At 42.7% G+C, this 24037-nt stretch overlaps 1 protein-coding gene across 1 annotated transcript in view; it reads left to right on the top strand.

The window, feature by feature from the left end:
- The first annotated feature begins 10465 nt into the window (after window positions 1-10465).
- Window positions 10466-24037, top strand: part of RFC5 (replication factor C subunit 5) — a 15503-nt gene continuing 1931 nt past the window's right edge. Inside the window, exons 1-10 of the mRNA XM_042441740.1 lie at window positions 10466-10592; window positions 11312-11376; window positions 14552-14688; window positions 15752-15831; window positions 16677-16750; window positions 17860-18019; window positions 18565-18646; window positions 18906-19035; window positions 20825-20902; window positions 23741-23795. Of these exons, the coding sequence (XP_042297674.1) occupies window positions 10540-10592; window positions 11312-11376; window positions 14552-14688; window positions 15752-15831; window positions 16677-16750; window positions 17860-18019; window positions 18565-18646; window positions 18906-19035; window positions 20825-20902; window positions 23741-23795 (914 nt within the window). The 5' untranslated portion in view covers window positions 10466-10539. The remainder of the gene's footprint in view (window positions 10593-11311; window positions 11377-14551; window positions 14689-15751; window positions 15832-16676; window positions 16751-17859; window positions 18020-18564; window positions 18647-18905; window positions 19036-20824; window positions 20903-23740; window positions 23796-24037) is intronic.

Below are 24037 nucleotides of genomic sequence, written 5' to 3'. Positions count from 1 at the left end.
GTGCCACAACAAACTACACATCCCAGGATTCCATAGCGTGGAGCCCTGAGCGTTAAAGAGTGTTCCAGTGCCACAACAAACTACACATCCCAGGATTCCATAGCGTGGAGCCCTGAGCATTAAAGAGTGTTCCAGTGCCACAACAAACTACACATCCCAGGATTCCATAGCATAGTGCCTTGGCAGTTAAAGTGCTTGTTAAAGGCATATGGCAGCCAGTGTGGCATAGTGGTTTGAGTGTTGGACTATGGTTCGAATCCCAGCTCCGCCATGAAACCCAGTGGGTGACTTTGTGCATAGCCTCAGGGAAAGGCAATGGCGAATCTCCTCTGAACAAATCTGGCCAAGAAAACCTCATGATAGCCCAAGCAAGCCTTGGGGTCGCCATAAGTTGGAAATGATTTGAAAGCACACAACAACAACAACAACAACAACAACATCCCAAGCAGCTGAAAGAGTGTGACTTGCCCAAGGTTACTCAGTGGGTTTCCATGGCCGATCCAGGATTCAAACCCCAGTCTCAAGTCCAACTTCAACGCTCAAACCACCAGGCCACATTTTTCTGGACACATGTACTCTGGTGCCACAACTACCATCCCCAGCATTCCATACCTTTGATCCATGGCAGTTAAAGCGGTGTCAAACTGGATTGTTCCCACAGTTCGGATGCAGCTTCTGATCTATTCCTTTCAAAAGATGGAGGTTTGCTTAACTCAACCCAGGACCGAACTTTTGCTGGTCACTGGGTTGGAGTCTATGCCAGACTTGTACATAAGCCCACTGCAGGCACTGGCCGACTAACATAACATAAAATAAGACTATTATAGCTTGTTAAGGTAGCTGTCCACATTTCCACGCAGGCTCTTCATCTGGAGCCGGCATGAAAACACAGGCTAGGAGAGCAAACATAAAAATGACTTCTTTCAAGCAAGCTGGCAGAGGGAAAACTCAGCATTTGTCTCCATTTCCGATTGCATTTCCATTAGGAGTGTGCAGGGAATTCGGATAAATCACAAAACAGCATCAGGCAGATTCAGATGAATTCAAGATCGAGATGTGAATGCCCACTTCTTATGGAATTAGTGCTTTATGTCTGCTTGGCACTACAGAAGACTCGAAATGTCAAACTAATTTTCTGTTTTATCAGTGTTGAAGCAAGGAGGTTCTTTATCATTCAGGGGATCCTTACAGTCCTGGACCTTGTAGCTCCAGTTGTTAACAGAATAAAGAAAGACACAAAAGTAACATTTTGAAAAGGAGGTGTGATTTGTTGTTGGGTTGTTTGGCAAAAGCCTGTACGTTTAAATGTCAAAGGTGACACTTTTAGGCCACATCATAATGCATTTTAGGTTCAAAAAGTAACAGTCACTTTTAATCTGTAAAGGGTATGAATGTTGCATCCCCCCCCCCCCCAATTTGGCTTAAATTTACAATCCGCTCCCCAAAAATGTGAGGAATTTTTTTTGCCATGGCCTCAACATTTCCAGAAATGTTCCATTTCTAGTTCAGAATATGTCCAAGGAAAATCAAGCATCCTCCAAATTGTCTTGAAGTAGATCTGAGACTTCTTGAAGCTTACTGAATAAATCAGTTTAAATAAGTCAGAGCTCCGTTCTGGTGCCACAACAAACTGCAGTTCTCAAATTCCATAGCACAGAGTCATGGCAGTCAAAGTGGTGCCAAACCGGATTATTTCTGCCATGCGGATGGAGCCTCAATTGACTGGAAGCCCAGAAGCTAAGCATCTTCCAGTCCAATGTTAACTGTGCTCCTGACCAGGAAACAAAGGACATGTCCACAAAAAAATTGGCAGCTCCCTTTATAAAACAAACAAACAAACAAACAAACAAACAAAGGCACTTTGCCAAAAACATAACTTCCCTACAAATAGTAGCAAGTTGTCAAGTTTTGGATTTCCCAGACCAGTATTCCATTTCTGTAGACTCAAGTGGGCAACTCCAAAGTCACCAATTCAGACAGTGAAAAGAATCCTGGTAGAATGTGGGTTGAATCTTTGCTGTTCACATGCATTTCAAATGCATCCGATTAAGTTTGTTTGTGGGGCCACCAAATAAGCCACCAAATAACCCAGGATAATCGATCTTGTGGCCTCCTCCTGAGTTTTCCTAAAAGATTCGCATTGTTGGCTGTGTGAATAACAGATGCAAACAGAGCTGGGATAAACTGGGATAAAACTCTGCATGCCTCCGCATCATCGCCTCCATCTTTATTCACAGTGCTAACAGGTGTGGGCAACCAAACTTGCAGAGATGGGCCGAGATGTGGTTCTGATAAAAAAAAATAGTGTGAACAACAAATTCGGAATGCGCAAGTGAGATTATTCGGATATTTGGATGAGATGGCTTTCCTCCCAGAAGCCACTGGCGCACCATTCCATATCCTTGCCTCCATGGTATTCCTAGTCATCTGTTCTAACCTGCTGTCGTTGTGTGCCTTCAAGCTGACTGTGACATACATTGATTCTATTGTAAGGTTTTCTTGGCCAGACTTCTTCAAAGTGCGCTTGTGTCCGGGAAAGCAGCCAAAGGACTGATAAGGCAGCTAGTTCTCAAACAAACAACCCCCTCCCAGCACAGCAAAGTCAGTGTAAGCTACACAGTCCTAGAGAGTTGCAGTAGTTCTACCAAAAGGGATTACCAAAAGAATTGTCAGACGGTCCGAGGTTCAGGGTAACAGATAGGCAGGTCGATGAAGCAGTCCAAGGGCAAGGTTTCCGGGTAGTCAAGACAAAAAGCCAAGGAGCCAGAGACAGAGTCTTTCCCCTAAAAGAGTCAGATATCCACTGGCAAAGAACCACACATGCTCCAGGTGCTTAAGAAGGCAAGGAGCTGGCCTTCAGCTGTGCCTGATTACGAAGACGCTTCTGATAAAGCCTCCGAGATCTTCGAAGGCCCTCTCTTTCTGCTCGACGCTCATTGAAGGTAGGCACACTGCCCAGATCCTCCTCCATGTCCACAGCCTCGGCACCAGGCAAACTTGACTGCTGAACCTCTGGAGGGGCTATAGACTCTGCTCCAGCAGAACTAGGGCCAGCCTCTGGCTCCTCCATTACAGGTTCAAGCCCCTGGGGCTCTGGCTCCTCCATTATAGGTTCAGATCCCAGAGGCTCTAACTCATCCTCTGAGTCCTCCAAGCCATCTTCCAGGCTGGGCATGACAGCTTGCCACTATTGCTTTCTTCTAAGGCTGAGAGAGTGTGACTTGCCCCAGGTCACCCAGTGGTTGCAATGGATGTGGCGATTTCAGCTGGTCTCCCAAAGTCCTGGTCCAGCGCTTCAACCATCATACTGTGCTGGCTCTCAGAGACATGACAGTCATTTTCAAATTCTGAAATACTAGGATGGCAATGGGGCTGACCTTACAGTAAGCCCTGTGAAGGTACGTCTCCATGTGTGGCTGCACTGCATGGGCTTTAGTTCTTTTTCTTGGATGTAAAACCTATTAAGTTTCTTTGGACTTAACGTGTGAGTAAAAGCACACACAAGCAAGCTGTGCAATAGTTTCATCAAGAAATGCAGATCTGGAAAGAAAAAAATCCTCTGTCCTCCCCACTTGCGTTGAGAACATTTTGATTTGCAGAATTTGAGAGAGGGGATTTTGTTGCATGGAAATAAGGCCAAGCAAGCTCCAAGAGACAAGGCCTGAGATGCAACCCTAAACTAAGCCCATTCCTAAGACCCAAGACTGGAGTTGCTACCACTGGCTACAAAAACAAATCATGTAAGAGGTTTTTGTTTTAGTTTATTTTGTCTGCCATGTAGATAACAGCCAGGCTACATTGGGGCTTGCAAAAGGTGAAGTGATACTCTTGGTCTCCCCTTGAAATATCTTTTATCTTCCATGTGGGTAGGTATGGCTACAGTTGCATAGTATTTAAGACGGTGACCTACAAGTTACAACACATTCTTCAAAACTTCTCGGGCTTACAGGATCTGCTTTATTTCCCCCCCCTCCCCCTAGGAGCATGAGGTCCATCAGCCAGGGGTGAAAGAGCTGTTTAGCCAGGTAGACATTTGCTCTTTTTCACATGTGGAGGAATTAAAGGAGAAGGTGCCTCTGGACACATGCTTGGTCTGGGATGTTCCAGACCAAAACATCAGGAGGGCTGCATGTCCACGTCGCATGTTCCAGCACTAAACTCACTAGACACTAAATTTGAAACCAGGTTTTCTGACTGGGCCCCAGCTCACATGAAGGCCTCCTGCTTCGGCTGCAGTGAGTAAGTTGAACCAAGCTGAGTTTTGCTTCTACAGAGCTTCAAAGGCGTTGGTTGCAAGAGACTGCCTCTGAATTTTAAATACTACAGTACAATTATAATTGGTTTGAGAAATCACTTTGGGTCTGCAGTTCTGTGCATTGAGATTAGTGGAAAGTAAATATCCATCAGACTACAGTCATAGAGCTGGAAGAGACCCACAAAGGCCACCCAGTCCAACCTCCTGCCTTCTCAACTCCAGAGGGTTCCTGGATGAGGAGGATTACCTAGCTCCATTTCAGTCTGGTTTCAGGCCTGGTTATGGGACAGAGACAGCTTTGTTCATTTTGGTGGATGACCTACACAGGGAACTGGACAAAGGGAGCGTGTCCCTCTTGGTTCTGCTGGGCTTCTTACTGGCTTTCAGTACCATCAACCATGATATTCCTCTGGGATGGGGCTTGGAGGTACTGTTCAACAGGGGCTCTGGTTTTTCTTGGAGGGGCATTTTCAGAGGGTGGTGTTGGGCGATTCCTGCTCTACTGCTTGTGGGGTCCCTCAGGGTTCAGTCTTGTCCTCTAGGCTATTTAACACTTACTTTAAACCACAAGGAGAGGTGGTCTGGAGTTTTGGAGTCAGGTGTCACTAGTATGTTGATGATATCCAACTCTATCACTCCTTTCCTCCTAATTCCAAGGAAGTTCCTGCTGTCCTAAACTGGTGTCTGTCAGCTTTGAGGGTCTGGATGGGGGCAAACACAGAATCATAGAATCAGAGTTGGAGGAGACCACAAGGGCCATCCAGTCCAACCCTCTGCCATGCAGGGACTCACAATCAAAGCACCCCAACAGATGGCCACCCAGCCTCTGCTTAAAGACCTCCAAAGAAGGAGATCCCACCACTCTTCAAGGGACTGCCTTCCACTGTGGAACCGCTCTTACTGTCAGGAAGTTCCTTCTAAGGTTGAGGTGGAATCTCTTTTCTTGTGGCTTGTATCCATTGTTCCGGGTCCTAGTCTCTGGAGCAGGAGAAAACAAGCTGGCTGTATCCTCAACATGACATCCCTTCAAATACTTAAACAGGGCTATCATATCACCTCTCCACTTTCTCTTCTCCAGGCTAAACATCCCCAGCTCACTAAATCACTCCTCATAAGGCATGGTTTTTAGATCTTTCACCATTTTGGTCATCCTCTCCTGAACATGCTTCAGTTTCTCAACATCCTTTTTGAATTATGGTGCCCAGAACTGGACACAGGTGAGGCCTGACCAGAACAGAATAGAGTGGCACTATGACTTCTCTTGATCTAGATGCTATACTTCTATTGATAAACTGAACTTTAATCCAGACAAGACAGAAGTGCTCCTGAGAATACATGACTCCCTAGAAAATAAAATGATCCTTGGTAACATAGAAGGCAGTAAGAAAAGGGGAAGAGCACAGTCCAGATGGATAGATTTAGTCAAGGAGTCCCTATGTTTACAAGACCTGAGCAGGGCTGTTGAAGGGTGTGAAGTCGAAAGCTTTCATGGCCAGCATCCATAGTTTTTTGTGGGTTTTTCAGGCTATGTGGCCATGTTCTAGAAGAGTTTATTCCTGATGTCTTGCCAGCATCTGTGGCTGGCATTCTCTGAAGATGCCAGCCACAGATGCTGGCAAAAATCAGGAATAAACTCTTCTAGAAGATGGCCACAGAGCCCCAAAACCCCACAAAAAACTATCTTGAAGGGTGATTTGGAAGTCTCTCATCTATATGGTCGCCTCATGTCGAAGTTGGCTTGATGGTAGTTAACAATAACAAAGTGTACAGGGAACCTTTGAAGCCCCCCACAAAGTTGATGTAGGCCATATGTACCTCACAAGCTATATGTTGCCCACTCCTGATATATATATGGGCATATCTGTAAATATAGGCTAGGAGCCTGTTGGGGGTCTACATCAGTGTAATTCACAATTGTGTGTGCATGTTTTTTTTACAGGCTTGCATAAGGGAGGTATCCAATACCATCTTATGAAAGAAGTTCCCTATCAACACACAGCAGAATATGTTAACTTCAAGACTGGCTGGCTGCACATAAGTACTCCAGTGGCACATTACACTTTATATTTTAAATAGGATCACATTGTTACCAAAAAAGGTAGAGGGGGGAACACTGGGAAATCCCCTCCAACTGTGTCAGCACCTTTAAATACTGCTGGCTCTCCTTATTCACAGATTTTTTATCTACGGATTCAAGCATCCACAGCTTGAACATATTTTTAAAACGTACCAATTCCAGATAGCAAACTTTGATTTTCCATTTTATGTAAGGGATACTTTTGAAGATGATAGATGACTGGGAAAGAGATGCAAATGAAAGAGAAGTATTTGTTTTTGCATGTACAAATGCACACAGGTAGCTTCATATTAATAAAAGAAAATGAGTTCTTTTTTGTGTACTTTTCCCCACCAGACAAACAAACCACCTTTGCTTTGAAATCAGTGAAGGGGGAATATATATAAAACATTGTAGCACATTTCATACAATATTGAGCCTTTAGCCATTTTTTCATAACATAGTAAAGAGCTGTGCTTGTAATTGTTGACACTGAGAATATGGCTGTTACAAGCACTGAGTGTACTATGCTTTGTTTGGTGTTCAGATTAATAAGAGAGCGAGGAGTGACAGGCCCCTTTAATTTCGAGAGACCCTTCTTACTTAATACAGTATTTTTGAAAACTACAGGAGTGGGCATGCATTGCTTCAAACTGGAGCAAATGAGATGGAAGGGGGGAGAAAATGCAGGCTTAACTTTTCCTCTATAACTCAAGCTCAGGTTTTGCTCCACGTGAGCCTTTTCCAACCTGGTGTCCTCCAAAGGTGTTGGACTACAGCTCCCATCAGTCACTAGCTATGCCGGCCAGCAATAATGGAATTTGTAGTCCAATGCATCTGGAGAGTATAGGCGAGAGAGGACCGATCAAACCCCTCTTAAAATCTTAGGAACAAACCAGGCTGGTTTTTGGTTTGTTTTTAGCTGGTAGACCAAGGGAGGGAACAAAAATGAATGCAAGGTTTGCAAGCCCAGTCTTTCTCTCTCTCTCTCACACACAATTATTTCTAATAATATTTGTTGAAACTAATACATATGTCAACATCACCAGAGATAAAAATGTTGGGGGTAGAGGCAGAATAACGCATACTCCGTATTCCTTTGTGATTAAGACTATATATGTATCATTCCACCCCCAACCTACCACCCCCACCTCAAAAACACATATGTCTCTGCAGCCATGTGGTCCATGGCTTTCTTTATTAGTTGTCATTGAAAACAGAACAATGAGACACCCAAGGATGGATTTACTAGAAGACAGGGAAGATTTGCCAGATTCAAGAGGGACTGTGCCACAGTGAGGGATGTACTAAAACAAATGAAAGTACAGTACTTACCCATAGGGAAACCATACTTGCCCATAGGGAAACATTGGGGAATACTTGCCTATAGAGAATCATTGGAGAATACATGTCCATAGAGAATCATTGGAGAATACATGTCCATAGAGAGTCATTGGAGAATACTTGCCCATAGGGTTACATTGGGAAATACTTGCCTTTAGGGAAACACTGGAGAATATTTTATAGGGATACATTGGGGGATACTTGCCCATAGAGAATCATTGCAAATACTTGCCCATAGGGAATCATTGGAGAATACTTGCCCATAGACATAGAGAGTCATTGGAGAATACTTGCCCATAAGGAATCATTGGAGAATACTTGCTCATAGAAATAGACAGTCATTGGAGAATACTTGCCCATAGGGAAACATTGAAGAATAGTTGCCCACAGAGAATCATTGGAGAATACTTGCCCATAGGGAATCACTGCAAATACTTGCCCATAGGGAAACACTGAAGAATACTTGCCCATATAGAATCATTGGAGAATACTTGCCCATAGAGAATCATTGGAAAATACTTGCCCATAGAGAGTCATTGGAGATTACTTGCCCATAGAGAGTCATTGGAGAATACTTGCCTATAGGGAAACATTGGGGAATATTTGCCCAGAGGGGTACATTGGGGAATACCTGCATATAGGGACACAATGGAGAATGCTTGTGTATAGGGAAATACTGAGAATTACTTGCCCATAGGAATACATTAGGGACTACTTGACCATAGGAAACATAGGAAACATCTCCGATGTTTCCCTATGGGCAAGTATTCTTCAATGTTTCCTATGGCCAAGCACTCTTCAATGTTTCCCTATGGGCAAGTATGGGTTCTCTATGAGCATGTACTGTCATTTGTTTTAGTATGTCCTCACAGTGAGGACTTCCATTGCCTCACACCGCCAAGTAGCACAGTTTGGCTTCCGTTGACTTTAAAACGAACAAACCCAAAACCTAGTGTACCACCTAAATTTAGTCTGCTGCTCGGATGATATAGAGACTTACATGTTTCGCAGTGAAGTCAAGGCAGGGCCCTGTGTGCTTCAAAACTGACCAGGAACCATTGTTTGAATCTCAGCCAGCAATGGTTGGCAGGGATGGCGAGTGACCATTCCCCGTGCGTCCCAGCAAACTGAAAGCAGGGACGTCTTTGGATACAATTCCTGTTCACTCTGCACATGTGCGACTTTATTACGGTCAAGGACCTGCAAATCAGAAACAAAGATAGCAAGTATGACAAGCTACCCAGTTAAGAAACAAAATAAGGCAGTTGGGATCTTAGCAGATTCAAATGACTACATGTATACAGCACTACTACATGTATCATGCAAATAAAATCGCAAAACAGCAAGGGCATTCATTGCTATAGTTTTTTGTGGGTTTTTTGGGCTATGTGGCCATGTTCTAGAAGAGTTTAGACGTTTCGCCAGCATCTGTGGCTGGCATCTTCGTAGAATGCTGGCATCTTCTTTCTCTGAAGATGCCAGCCATAGATGCTGGCGAAACGTCAGGAATAAACTCTTCTAGAACATGGCCACATACCCCCAAAACCCCCACAAAAAACGATGAATGCCGGCCATGAAAACCTTTGACTTCACATTTGCATTCATTGTGTCTGAGTCTGTCTAACATTGACCCTCCTGTGTCATTAGGTTTCTGGTGACATTGTGTTTTTAAAAACCCCACCGCCGCATCCAGTTGTGTTAAAAAACCACTGCTTGGCCTTTCTGTTCTCACAACTTAATCCGGAATAACAGGCAGGCAGCAAAAATTAAAGCAAGCCAGGCCACCATGGTCTCCATTTTAGCTACATTCACAAATATCTTGCACAGTGTACACACATGCTCACAAACACAGCCACACAAAAAAGCATTTGTAGTGTCTAAATACAGTATTGCATCGTGTATAAAGACATGTCTTTTCCGGCAGGCCTAGCCAGCCCATTTCCATGGCATTTATTTATATATGTGCTCCTGTAAGTGGATTTGAATGGTTTTATGCTATTTTAACTCTGTGTGTGTGTGTTTGTGTTTTGTATTTTAAGGTGTTGTATTTCCCCTTGAGAAAAGGTGGGAAAGAAATAAAAATGTGTGATTATTGTTATTGTTGGCAGTGGCTATTGTTATATATTGTTGGTTATTTGTTGTTGTTTCTTGTTATAGTTTGCTATTATTACATTATTTTGTTATTGTTATTATTCTGTTGTTATTACTGTCATTGTTATTATTATATTGCTATTATTATTATATGGTGAAGCCAAAGGCTTTCATGGCCACACAGTAAAAAAAAACCCATAATATTATTTATATTGTTTCTTGTTATATTATTATTATATCGTTGCTATTGTTATGACTACAATGTATTGTTATTGTTGTCGTTATTGCTATATTGTTATTATTATTATGTTGTTCGTTGTTATGTTGTTGTTGTTATATTGTAACTGTTGCCCTTGATTTCTTGTTGTTGTTGTTGCTATTATTACACATTCTGTAGTGCATACAAACACATACAAAGCTTCAAGAGCGCGTCTGAGGGGGGACCAAAATCTCCTCAGGGCCAACCATACGCGACAAACGCTGTTCTGAGGTACTAAGGATTGGAATACAGTAAGGGAGAAGCGGGAGCGCGCGCCAAAAAAAGGCGGGCCCAGCTAGCCTCACAGCGAGAGAAAGAGCGCGCGCGCGGGGAGAATGCACCTGCTCAGCCCGCAAGCTCCGCCCACTAGTTACCAGAAGCGGCCGCGGTGGAGGCCTTAGCAACGCCGCGGGGGGCGGGGCGGAAGAGGGGGCGGAGCCACGGCGGGGGAGAAGCAGAATGTTGTTGCCACCGCCGCCGCTTCCCAAGTCTCGCGAGAGGCGGGCTTTGGCGCCAGCGGCAAAAAGGAGAGCCATGGCGAGCCCCGAGGAGCGAATGGGGGCCGCGAGGAGCGCGAACTTGCCTTGGTATAACGGGGAAGGGGAGCCCCGCGGGGTGGGTTCACGGCCTCTCCCCCTTCCTTGAGAAGCAAAGGGCGGCGGGGTTGCTGCTTCTTCCCCGGAGTAGGCTGCAAAGGGAGCCCCCGAGCATGTGCAGAGTGTCCTCCTCGCTTCACCGGGGGAAAAGGACGATTTCGGGCGCTTGTCGTGGCTGCTTTGGGCCCAAAGCCACTGCAGGCATCCTCCAGATTGAGGCTGCATCCACACTGGGGAAATAACCCGGTTTGGCCCCGCTTTAACTTGTCTGGCTCAAGGCTATGGAATTCTGGGAGTTGGAGTTTGTTGTGGGGCCCCGAGCATAGCCTTGAGCCAGAAAAGAGTTAAAGCGGGGCCAAACCGGGTTCAAGTCCCTCCTTGGCTTTAAGATTTAAAGCAAGCTTTGGTCCTCCAAGGGTTTTTGGACTTCACCTCCCAGAAGCCCCAGCTAGTTTGGCACAACGGTCAGGGATTCTGGGAGGCGTAGTCCGAAACACCTGGAAGACCCAAGTTTGGGAAGCACTGATTGAAAGCATGGCCCTGGCCCAGCTATTCTGACTCTGAGAATCAAAAGGACTCCGTCCAGTTTGCCATTCTTACCCCACAACTTTTCAAATGCCTTTCATTGTTTTGTCCGTTCGGCTATCACAGGTATGAATGACAACGTTTGTGAGTGGTCAGCACTCTCTATTTTATCTCTTTATCGCCAGGGTAGAAAAATACCGGCCTCAGACGCTAAATGATCTGATCTCTCATCAGGACATTCTGAGTACCAGTAAGTATTCAAAGGTTTGCAGTGGCACTTTCTGGTTGATCTTGTTAAAACCGTTGAGCCCATGGCCTTCAGAGGATTTCTGATAATGAATGTTCTTTTAAGCGAAAGGTAAGGTATTTGGACTTCTCCAAAAGTAGCAAGGAAATGAAGGGTAATTTAGCTTATGGTACCTGTTGTCATAAGATGTGCCTGCAAGCAAACAAAGGCTGCATACAGACAGGCCAAAATAAAGCTGCTTCGGGTCACTTTGGAGATGTGCTGTTTAAATGATGCATGGGTCTTAAGAGTCCAGATGCTGCGCCAAGGCTGTGCTCCAGTCCTTAGGACTGGAGCGTGGCTTTGGTGCAGCTTCCGGACTCTTAGGATGCATGCATCATTTAAATAGCATACCTCCAAAGTGACCCAAAACAGCTTTATTTTGGCCTGTCTGTATGGGGCCAAAGTATGTAGGGGCGTATCCAAAGGAGGGCAACTAAAATGGTGAAGAGCCTGGAAACCGTGCCCTATGAGGAATGCCTTAGTGAGCTGGGGATGTTTAGCCTGGAGAAGAGAAGGTTAAGAGGTGATATGACAGCCCTGTTTAAATATTTGAAGGGATGTATATTAAGGATGGAGCAAGCTTGTTTTCTGCTGCTCCAGAGAATAGGATACAGAACAATGGTTCAAACTACAAGAAAAGGGATTCCACCTCAACGTTAGGAGGAACGTCCTGACAGTAAGGGCTGTTTAGCAGTGGAACACACTCCCTCAGAGAGTGATAGAGTCTCCTTCTTTGGAGGTCTTCAAACAGGCTGAATGGCCATCTATCGGGATGCTTTGATTGAGAGTTCCTGCATGGCAGAATGGGGTTGGACTGGATGGCCCTTGCGGTCTGTTCCGACTCTATGATTCTCTGTGTGTGATGGGGTGAACCTAGATACAGAGCCAAAGGCAGAGTGACATGGTCCATGAAAGGTGGGAAGCAGCCAATTTCTGTTCTGTTATCTGTCACTGCATTATAGTCAAGGTGCCCCAAAGGAGTAACAACCTTGGATGTTGTGATAAACATTTAGCTGTGTTCACAAAGCACAATCAATCCACATTTTTGCTCATTTTGAACAGCTAGGCTTATTGATGTATGCTGCTCGGTGGCGCCTATTTGACTTCTGTGAGCAGGAGCAGCGAAACAAACCATGGACCTTCTGCCCATCTCTGGTTTCTTGCCATGTCTGAGCATTAGCTTCTGCGGAGAGAGGCAAGGCAGAAGCACAAGTCGTGGTTTGTTTTTGGCTTTTGTCTGGCTAGTCTGGGACATTCTTACCTGAGGTACGACAGGAAGCAAATCGTGAATAAAAGTCCCGTAGTTCATTTAGCAGCTCTACTTTCCAGCAGGAGCAAGTGGGTAGCATGTGCTAGTTCTCTGGTTCAGTCATGATAAGGCAGATTTTTCCCCTGTTGGTCTTGGACAGCTCATCACTTGAACCTTGAAGTACTTTTTTCTTTACAGCTTTGTATTTAAGATTTAGCTTGGAAGTCCATGTCAGCAAGTTAGAAGGCTGGTAGAGACGTGATGCAGTGTTGTATCTCGAGGGTAAAATTAGGTGGGCACCCAGATGAGGGAAGCAGCCCCCTCTCCCCACCCAACATAGAAAAGCAGTGGGCTGCTGCATCCCTCCTCTGCTCGCCCCAGCAGGCTGGTAAGTGTGTGTGCTAGTGCCTTTTGTGGATTTGTTTGTAAGGCTGTAACATTATATAAGGCAGCCAACCCTAGCCTAGCACCCTCTAGAGCACATCTGAAGGGTGTTGAATTAGGGAAGGGCTGATAACCTGCTTATTTGCTTCCTTCCTTCTTTCCTTCCTTACTTATTCCTTTTGCCTTTTGTATCATGCTTACTGGATTGTAAACCATTATTTTCAGTGGTGAACATTGAAAAATTCTTTTCTAAAAAGGACTCATTTTGTGGCTCATTAGAAGCACTATTGAAAGTGACTTGTTGTCACAGTTGGGAAAATTTTGCAACTTGTGTATATTACTCATTACTTTAAAAAAAAGGCCGGGGAATGGGGGGAGAGGATGAAGAAAGTCAGCTTTCTATATCTATACTGTATATCTCTAAATCCTTTCTCCCTCTCTCTCAGACACACACAAAACTGTGGGAGAATAGCTCTAGCCAGTCTGCTTTTGATGCTCACAGAACAAGAGCTGCTCCCATTGCAGAGGTTGACCAAGTTCCACTTTCCCAGATATACTCCAGGGAGCAAGTGCAGTGCTTAAACTGGCACAACCACACAATGGGCTTCTGCTAGGAGGGGAAGAGGCAGATTATGTCAAGTGGGCTGGTGGTCAACCCCCCTCCCATAACTGGTCAAGGAGGAAAAACAAGGGAGCAGAAAAAGTGTGGTGTAGGATGCCACTGGCAGGTAATGCTGTCTCAGAGTAAGATGACAAACCGAGCTAGTGTCTTGCCCCTTTCTATCATAGCATGGCTAGTTCTGCTGTATTGCGTACTACAGCCACCCTCCTGTACCTTGGCTCCGTTGGCCTACAAGAACCTGGCATTTCCATTGTCATCTCTGTTTCCAGGAGCAATAGCTACAGATTCCTTAATACTGCGCCACTGCAGGCAGCAGCAGTAGTGGCAACTGGGTAGCTGAATGGCATTGAGGAAGAAAGTTTGCATGCTTGGCCTCAGCTCTGCTTCCAGTTTTGTCTTAAGCAGATAGTAGGGCAAGCTGTGGGGCTTCTGTCCCTTGGTAGCTTTTTAGGCAGCAGAAGTGGTCATGGCTCAGAGGCTGTACCAGGTGGGGTGGTGTAGTATGGAGACAGCACTGAACCTTCCTTGGAGATTTTGAAACATTTGAGTGTGTTGATTGTGTGCTCCTGCATGGCAAGGGGCTGGTCTGGTTGGCCCTTGTGGTCTCTTCTCTTCACCACCACCACTTCTACACCACAAAAGGAGTAGTTAGTCCACTTCTATACCACAAAAGGAGTAGTTAATCTTCCATTATATAAATAAATAAATAAAGAACCAAAACAGTGGCATTCTGTGTTGCTGCTAAAAGCAGAAACAACTTACCAAGTAATGAATTGCTTCTAATTTGTTACTTCAAGCTCTGCTTGAGTTTACTGGCTGAAAAGCTGCATATAAATACATTTGCAAATGATGCTGAAATGTCATTTCAATTTTCCAACCAGTTCAGAAGTTCATCAGTGAAGATCGGTTGCCTCATCTTCTCTTCTATGGGCCTCCAGGAACTGGCAAGACTTCCACCATTTTGGCTTGTGCTAAACAACTTTACAAAGAAAAGGAATTCAACTCTATGGTTCTGGAGGTAAATGAAAACATTATTTTATAAAGTAGGTTTGGAGGACCTGTGCCTTGCTAGATTGTAGATCCCACCAATGCTAGCTAGTAAGGTCAGGGATTAGAGTGATAGGAATTGTTCTGAAAAGCCACCTGTTCCCTGCTCATACTCTGCTCTTTTGCTCATTTTTCATATGGGGAAAATGAAGAAAGCTTTCTGAGCTTCTTACTTATTCCTCATACTCTAATAACTTCTGGACTTAACTACTCAAATGCATAGGGATTAACCTTGAAGATGGTATGGATGTTTCATGTGGTTCAAAATATAGCTATTACATACAGAGTTTTGTCTGGAACTAGTAAAGTGGATATTATTACACGTACATAGTACCAGCTTCTCTGGTTACCAGCTTGTTTTTAAGCCCAAATGATCTCAGATCAAATTATTCCAAGGTTTTCTTTCCATCATATGAATTTGCGTAACAGGTTTGCTATTTTATTCTCTCCCTCCCGCACCCTCCACAGTCAGGAAAAATGTGATAGGTAGGTACCAAGAAAGGGCTTTCTTGGCTGTGGAGCCTAGAATGTGGAACAGTCTATTGAAGGAGGCCAGCTTGTCCCTAATCCTGCTTGTTTTTTGATGGGCAGTAGCAGTTTTCTTAAAAACAAGTTTTGTGCACTTTTGTTGTAAATGTGCTTTTAAAGACACAGGAAGAGCCCTGCTGGATCCAGTCTAAGATTTATCTAGTTCAGTGTCCAGTGTCCCTCAGTGGCTAACCAGTTGCTCACAGGAAACCTGCAACAGAACAAGAAGGCAGTAGCAGTGGTGTTGCAACTCATAATCAGTGGGATACTGCCCTAAACCTGAAGGTTACGTGCTTGATGTGCCGAGCTAATACTTAAATACAAGGCTGATTTAGGAATCAGCTATATATGCATCTCTTCTGCGTGTCTGCAGATATTTCCATTGTGTTTGTTAGAAGAAGACTATAGCCTGTCCTCTGCTTCTGCACCTGCTCTCCATTCATCTTACAATATTTGTTCTTGTGTCTGCACAGCCATGTCTTAATGCCACTTGCCTCTCTCTTCAGCTAAATGCTTCAGATGATCGAGGTATTGACATTGTCAGAGGGCCTATCCTGAACTTTGCCAGCACAAGGACCATCTTTAAGTAAGTGCCCCGAAGAGCTTTCCAAGCTCCTTCCTTCAGAAGGTGGTACAGGGAGAATTCCTCTGTTTTTGTTTGTACCAAATCATGAAAAGTAACTATTGGGCTACTGGTATTCAGCACATGGCTTGAAATGGTGGAGCAGGGGAAACAATGTTTTCCCAAAGAAAGCTTGCTTTTGAAGTGCCAGTGTGGTTTAGGCATTGGAGTTTATTCACCATCCATCTCAGTGAATATAGAAAAGGGCAGAACTAGATAGTAGGTTAGTCTCTACCTGTAAATATGCAATATAATGAAAACAAAACTTAAGAATATCACTTTCCCAAATAGGTATTGAAAAACAAACTATAAAAGGAATTGTCAAATGCCTTGGCATTTTTATCTTTTAAAAATGATAAAGCATTAATAGACTGAGAACCACCTATTGGATTTCAACCGCATTCATGTAAACTAGACAAAAACCACAATTACATTATGCAAAGCATACAGTATTATGAAAGAGACTCTCAATTAACTTGTAATCATATAGCAAAGTACAAAAACTCTTTCCTTGTTTTGACAGTGAATGGAATAAAATCATCATTTAGTCTGTTTTAAAAGATGCAAGCAGGTTGATGATATTCTTGCCCCATCATCACCCAAGTGCCCCAGATGCCTGTTGCAAGTTCTACTGGGATTAGTCCAAATTTGCTGTGTAGACTTGTCTGAGGCTAGCTTTCATTGAATTATGTTGTCTCTTGTACCTATTTTTGTTGTAGCTAGATTGCTTTTGATGGTGGCTGAGTTTTTCAAGCTCTGTGTGAATTTTAAAGGCTTCAGTTCCCTTGTCTCTTTCTCTTTCCTATTAGGAAAGGCTTTAAGCTGGTGATTCTGGATGAAGCAGATGCCATGACGCAGGAAGCACAGAATGCCCTCAGGCGTGGTAAGTTTACCACATGCCAAGGGAATCATGGTACAAAGACACAACAGCTCCTGCGGGCAGCTGTTTGCCAGGCTGGTCCTGTTTGACTACAGAATATTGCTGTTTGGTGTCCCTGCTAACCTGAACTGCTTTTTGGTCCTGGCATCATTAAGCATCTTATTAAGCGAGATGTCCATGAAGACTTCACTCTTATAATCTTCCTCAATCCAGCATTTGTGCCTGTGTTGTATTGCCTTTTCAGTGTATTTTTTAAACTGTTCTTAACCTGTGTTTTTAAAAATAGAACAGTGATTTGTTTTTAACTTCTGTGTATTTATTTATTAATTTTTAGTTGTACAGTTGCCCCTCCAAGTCCACGGACTTGCGATCCATGTACTTGGAAATCTGTGGAGAGGCAACTGCCATTAACGTGAATGGGGTGCACACCCATGGCACACGCCCCATTCAAGCCTATGGGGCTTGAATATTCGCACATTTTGGAATTTGTGGGCTTGCACCGGGGGGGGAGGTCTGGAATGGATCCCCTACAATGTTTGTAGCCTGCCTTGAATCCTGTGGTGGGAGAAAGGCAGGAGAGAAATTAAATAAATGTTTATTGCTTGTTTAGAAATGTGGCTATTATTAGGGTTAGGATTTAATAAGCAAGCTCCTGTTTTCTGGGAGAGATGCGGCCCATCTTACAGAATGGACCAGAGTATTTTTTTGCGGCCCATCTAAGGAAGAGAAAGTGCAGGCTTTGATTCTCTGGAAGTTCTCATTTATATGTACATTCGATCTATTTTATCATTCTGTGTTTTTATGTCTACGCTGTTTTCATAGATTTTGCTGCCTTTCGTGTATGTTTCTTTCCTAACTTGTTTTTGTTTTGTTTATTTAGTAAATATACCTTATATATACCTTATTTTCAAGGATCTCAATGAATGTAGAAGAATCAATAGTGGTTACTTAAAAGATTAAAAATAAGTCATCACTTAAAACCAGACAATTTAGAACCAGTTAAAACAATTTAAAGCAATGCTGCCCATAACACATGAGCACATTGGATCGAATCAGCTCCCAAAGGCCTTAGGTGACTTTAGCATTCTCACAATTGTACATTGCCTCTCCAGTAATAGAAAAATTCACAGAGAACACCCGATTTTGCCTGATCTGCAACTATCTCTCCAAGATCATCCCAGCCTTGCAGTCTAGGTGCACCAGATTTCGCTTTGGTCCTCTCACACCAGAGCTCATGGTTCCTCGGTTGCAGCATGTCATTGAGAAGGAGAAGTGAGTAGAAAGCGCTGTTGGATGACATTATTACCCTTCTGACCTTTTTTTATATTGTGTCTGGCACCTGTCTCCTTTTCTCTGTGCACATGCAGTATCCATTCCAAACATGTGCTGTTGGGAATTAACAGCAGTCATACTCTGCTCAGTTATGGTGAGTTATTATCCTGACAAGTATATGGTTGGGGCGCTTTGAGTTTTATGGCACGGAATGGGCTGACTTGTATAGGTAGATACGATCCTTTACAGATTGTTACATTAGCCAGTTAGTACTGATGTGTGAAAGCAAAAAATCTGCTTTCCAAGTCAGTTTCTCTTGGGTTCAAAATTCTGAGAAGATTCCATTTGTTGTATGTGCAGTAGTGAGACTCTTATACTAATGTGAGGCCTCCAACATAATTGTTGAAATTTTAATCTCACTACTGAAATTGAGTAGCAAACTTGTAGAAGCCCTTGAAAAGAAGTATTCAATGCCCTGAAGGATGACTTCACGGAAACAGTATTATTCTTGGTTGGCTCCATAAGCCTGTCTTTTTATCTTTCAGAGTCGATGTAAGTGATGATGGAATGAAGGCACTGGTGACACTGTCAAACGGTGATATGCGCAGATCTCTGAACATTTTACAGGTTTGTATGATTTCATTTTTCTGACAAAAATCCTATCTGGCAGGGATGGGGAATGTATGTCTTTGTAAATGTTGTTGGGACTGTTATCACCCATCATCCCTCACAATGATTTGTGTTTACTCGGGCTGAAGGAGTGTTGCAGTCTAGCAGTCACTGGTTGCCATAGATTATTCCTCTATAACCTGACAACTGATTCTAGGGCCTGTAGTCATTTAGTAGCTTAGGTGAAACAGGTGTTCCTCTCCTCTTTCCCTACCAGAGCACAAACATGGCTTTTGGAAAGGTGACAGAGGAGACAGTGTACACCTGTACTGGGCAGCCACTCAGATCTGACATTGCCAACATCCTTGACTGGATGCTGAACCAAGACTTCACCACTGCCTACCACAGTATCCTTTGGAGTTCTGTTTTTGAGTTAGCATAGGAAACTGTCTGCAACCATTGGATACAAATAGTTGGTGTGTGCTCCTGACATCCTGTTCCTTGGCCACCTCATGGTAGCAAAGCCTTTAGACTGTCATCTAAAAGAAATCCTATTGAGTCACAACTAGAATTGGTACATTGAGTCAGTAGGGCTTACCTAGGTGTTGACTCACCGTTCAACAATTAATTTAATAAGTCTAGTCTAGTTGGGACTGATCAGCCTTCTGAATCTTCTGCAAACGTCAGGGTTTCCCTCAGCCATCTTGTGTATGGGTGTTCGGTTTTGGCTTTCTTAGCAATGGGACTTGCAGACTGATCTCAGAAATGGAAGAATGCTCATTTCCTAGCATTTCTGCCTCCTTAAGAACAGTTTGTCAGAACTCTATCTTTAGAAGAGTATCACAAATTACGAAACTCTGCTTACTAGGTTTGTATAATGGGCATGGAGGTTTCATCATTCAGAAACAAAGTCCTGTGTCAAGAAAACGACTTGGTTGGTAAACTCAGTCAACCCTGTTCCTGCATGGCAGATTATTAAGATCAGTAGAACCTCTATAGGAAAATGTGCTAGTCGTTAATGCCTCTAGTTATGAGAGTTGTCTTTGTTGTCCTCGATGGGCTTCCTTTATATCCATTACCTAAGGCAGTCCTATGCATGGGAGTGTCTCGTTATCCTAAGACAGTGATAGTGATGGCTAGCAGTGGTTTAAAAGCAGGATCACTTGGAATGGGTAGGAAGGGTGAAGTCCCTATGAAACAACACATGGGTCACCTGTCTTTTCTAACTTGCTGTAGCATGGGATAGAGAATTTTAAGTGGTAGTGGGGGGTAAATTCTGATTTAGGAAGGATCCCAGAAGCCCTTATTCAGCAGTGGGTGAGGTGGAAAGCAGAGGGTGGCGGGGTGAGCCAGTGTGAGTCGGACCAGATGTAATACTTACCGGTTTGGACCCTTTACGACCAAGTATATATAACCCATAACTCAGTTCTATGCACATCTGCTCAGGGGTACAGTTAGTCCCAGTGCAACAGCTTTCAGACCCAGTAGCACATTGAATTTGCTGTTCTCCTTCTGCAGCCTTTAGGGCTAGAAATTTGAATCTACTTTCTGAACAGCTGAAGTAGACTTTGTCGTCTGTAAATGGTTCCTCTCTGCTCATCCTGCCAGTAATATCAGTGTGTAAGTCACTGAAAGCTGTTTCTCTTAACAGCTGTTCCTCCTGCGTTTATCACAGGGAGAGGTGACACAGTGAGGTCTGCTACATCAGCCTGGCTGGGACTAACTAATATTTGGTTCCTTGTCTCCTAGAACTGCCTCCTGCAGTCCCATTATATAACTTCATTATGTAAGAGCCTGAAAGAGTTGGTACCTTGAACTTGCTTATTTCCCCCCCCCCCTTTTTTTTTATTATCTTTTCTCAGATTCCAGTTCGATCAACTCGCTTTTAAAAAATCTATTTTAAACTGCAAATTGCTTGGTGTTTTGGCAGAGAGGTGGTATATAAATGTAGGGGGAAAGTGCATTCTTGGGAGGTGGCCTCAGAGAAGCTGTTTTCTCTCCATCTCTGGCTCTGCAGTTCTTTTCTCCTCCAGATGTGGTAGTGGCCTTTGCTTTCAGAAAATGCTTTCTCCTTGAAGGCAGTGCGGGTTACCATGGGCACCCCACTTCCATAAGCTGCAAAAGGCATTCAATTAGTAGCTGACTGCATTAGCAAGCATCCTCTTGGCACATATCTCACCTTGATGCTGTGCTCAGATATCATGGAACTGAAGACATTGAAGGGGCTGGCACTGCATGATATCCTGACAGAAATTCACCTGTTTGTCCACCGAGGTAAAAGTATTTTTGAGTTTGAAGTACACCATTTGCTGTGTTCTTTTGTGGCTCTTGCCAAATGTTTTGCTTTTAAGAAAAAACTTAAGGAGTGCAGGGTGGGGGTGGATGCTTGGGTGCTAAGTAGGACCAAAATCTTTGCTTCCATAGTCAGGATCTACTGCAGAGATGCACACTGTTGCAGAGACTGAGGGAAACCCACGTGTGGATATGTCTAGAGTTTCTGGGTAGGGAGGAGAAACATGCAGTAGTCCAGTTTTATATTTTTATTATTCATTCCGTCTGTGTGTGTGTGTGTGTGTGTGTACATATATTTTAAATTGTACACCTTTGGCAGGGCCTGTTGTTTTTCCTTGCTTTACTTGTAAAGCGCCATTTACATCGATGGCGCTACATAAATAAATGATGATGATGATAATGATAAATAATGGGAGCGGTTCTCTAGCAAAAGGTGCAAAATAATAACACCAAAATTACCTTCAGACCTTTCTTTATACACTGTTGAGCAAGATTTATAGACCCTTCGTAAGAATAAAAGCAAATTGTGTGTGTCTACATGTGGCTGTCATAATGCATCAGGACGCTATGCTAGATGCCTCAAAATTGGACAGTGTTTTTGGTTGTAATCCAAGTTGCAGTGCTGGGATTCAAGTCAAAATTCCAAACTGAGGGTTTCCTAGATGCAAATAAAGGGGGACAGCCATAATTCATCAGATGTCTTGTAAAACAGGAGAGAGCTTTCTGAGGAATCACTGCTAAGATTACTAAAGCAGAGAATAAAAGGCAGGAAAACAAGGCTAAGGCACAGTTGCTAAGATTCATAAGGTTAAAAAAAATCTTGGTATATGGCTCTCTGAAAAGAATTTAAATTTATTTGAAGATAATTATGAAAACCTGTGGAAACAAATAAGCAATGATTTAGTCTTATGGAATAATTATGACTTATTGTTACTGGGTAGAGTCGCAGCCATCAAAATGAGTATATTGCCGAGATTTATGTTTTTATTTACAAATTTGCCAATTATTACTAATGACAAAATATTTAAGGTATGGGAAAACACATTAGCTAAATTTGTCTGGAAAGGAAAAAGAGCAAGAATACAGAGGAACATTTTAAGGAAGGATAAAGCCTTAGGTGGCTGTGCCCTACCAGACTTAAAAATCTATTACAGAGCCTGCAGTATTGTTTGGATCCAAGATTGGGTGACCCTAACAAATAAACACTTACTAAATCTAGAGGCAACAAACACAAGATTTGGTTGGCATGCGTACCTTTGGTACAGCAAAGAGAATGTAAATTAAAAAAAATTACAATCATATGCTTAGAAAAGCTTTGCTAAGAATATGGAAGATAGTAAAGAAAATGTTTTACTTTGGTATGCCTCAATGGGTTTCAGTGCAGGAGGCCTTTTTTGGTCAATGGGAAGAGGAAGAAGAATGGCTTAGGTATAAAAATCTCATAAAGTTTAATTCGGCTGGAAAACCTGAAATGATGTCAAAAGAGTTGTTAACAGAAAAGGGGACAAAAATAAATTGGTTTGGATATATGCAACTAGAACAAAAAATCAGAGAAGATATAAAGACTTTAGAATTTGAAAAGGATGTGAATGAGTTGGATAAACTTTTGGGAAAAAGACAAAGGCAAAATTTCAAAATAATATAAATTGTTGTTAAGCAGAGATTTGGAACAGGAAATAATCACAACAAATATGACTAAATGGTCCCAAGAGATAGGACATACCATAGCGCTAGAAGATTGGGAAAATGCTTGGAGAAAAACAAATAAGTTTACTCTTGCACAGAACCTCAGGGAAAATTACTTAAAAGTCTCCAACAGGTGGTATTATACACCATACAAACTTGCAAAAATCTATAAATTAAGCAACAACATATGTTGGAAATGTCAGAGGACACAGGACTCTATTTACACATGTGGTCATGTCCTAAAATTAAAAGATTTTGGTACAAAATTAATAATAAAATACAAGAAATATTCAAAATAGCTTATCCTTGTGTACCAGAATTATATATTTTGAATATGACATCGTTTCTATGTGTTATCAACTGAACAAAAATTTTGGAGACTTATTTTATATCTAATCATGGCAGCCAGGTTACTCCTGGCAAGCAATTGGAAGAAAAAAAACAATACCTAGAATAGATGAATGGCTTCAGAAAGTAATGGAAATAAAAGAACTAGATAAACTAACAATATTGATCAAGAATGAACAAAAAGAAAAGCTATTGAAGAATTGGGAGCCGATAGAGAAATATTGGTTTAAGAAATGTAAGATAAAGGAAGAACTAATCTAATCGGCTACCAAATAGGAAATAGGAGAAAGGACACGAAAGATTAGAGGAAGAATAAGATACTCAACAAAGATAAGAAAAAAGGGGAAAGGATGTAGTCTATAAATAACATAAAGCTATGATTTCTACAATATCAAGGTTATTACTAACTGGCAGAAACTCAAAAAGTCTGTTATAATGTTTTTTCTATCATTATTTTGGTCGTTATGAATGACTAAGGAGTTGATTGCAAAGAGAAAGAGGGAAATAACCAATACAGAACCACTGTACTACCTTATTCTGACAAAATGTTAGTACAATGTCGATGTCGTGTAAGTTTCAGCAAGATGATGTACTCGTGATAAAAGAAATGAAATATAAATTGTGATGTACATAGCAAATAAATCCCAATAAAAATAAAAAAGGGAAAAAAAATCAGGGGGCAATGCCAGGTATACTTCTCCTAGTTCCAAGTAGGTGTAGAATAATTAGAAAAATTATTATAGTCCTCTGTAAAGCATTGCTGTTGTTGTCTTTACTATCCTGCAGTTGACTTTCCATCATCAGTTCGAATCCAGTTGCTGATCAAGATGGCAGATATTGAGTAAGTGTCTTTGGGGAGAAGGCTACGAGTTGGAGGCACAGCTTTCCCTTACACCGAAAAGCATTAGATATAGCTGCTGTGGAGCTATGAGACTTCATATGTATTTTTCTTGGATCTGAAATTCCCGCTCTTCTCTCCTTTAAATTGAACATTTAGGATAATGTGGATATGGTTAGGTTCTACTTTAACGGGTATATTGTTTTACAGTTCTAAACCTAAGAGGCATTTACAAGTATGTGGCA

The sequence above is a fragment of the Sceloporus undulatus genome, chromosome 10 (genome assembly GCF_019175285.1).
Source record: "Sceloporus undulatus isolate JIND9_A2432 ecotype Alabama chromosome 10, SceUnd_v1.1, whole genome shotgun sequence".
NCBI classification, from domain to species: Eukaryota; Metazoa; Chordata; class Lepidosauria; order Squamata; family Phrynosomatidae; genus Sceloporus; species Sceloporus undulatus.
The sequence above is the reverse complement of the archived record's forward strand: the minus strand, read 5'-3'. Positions and strand labels throughout refer to the sequence as shown.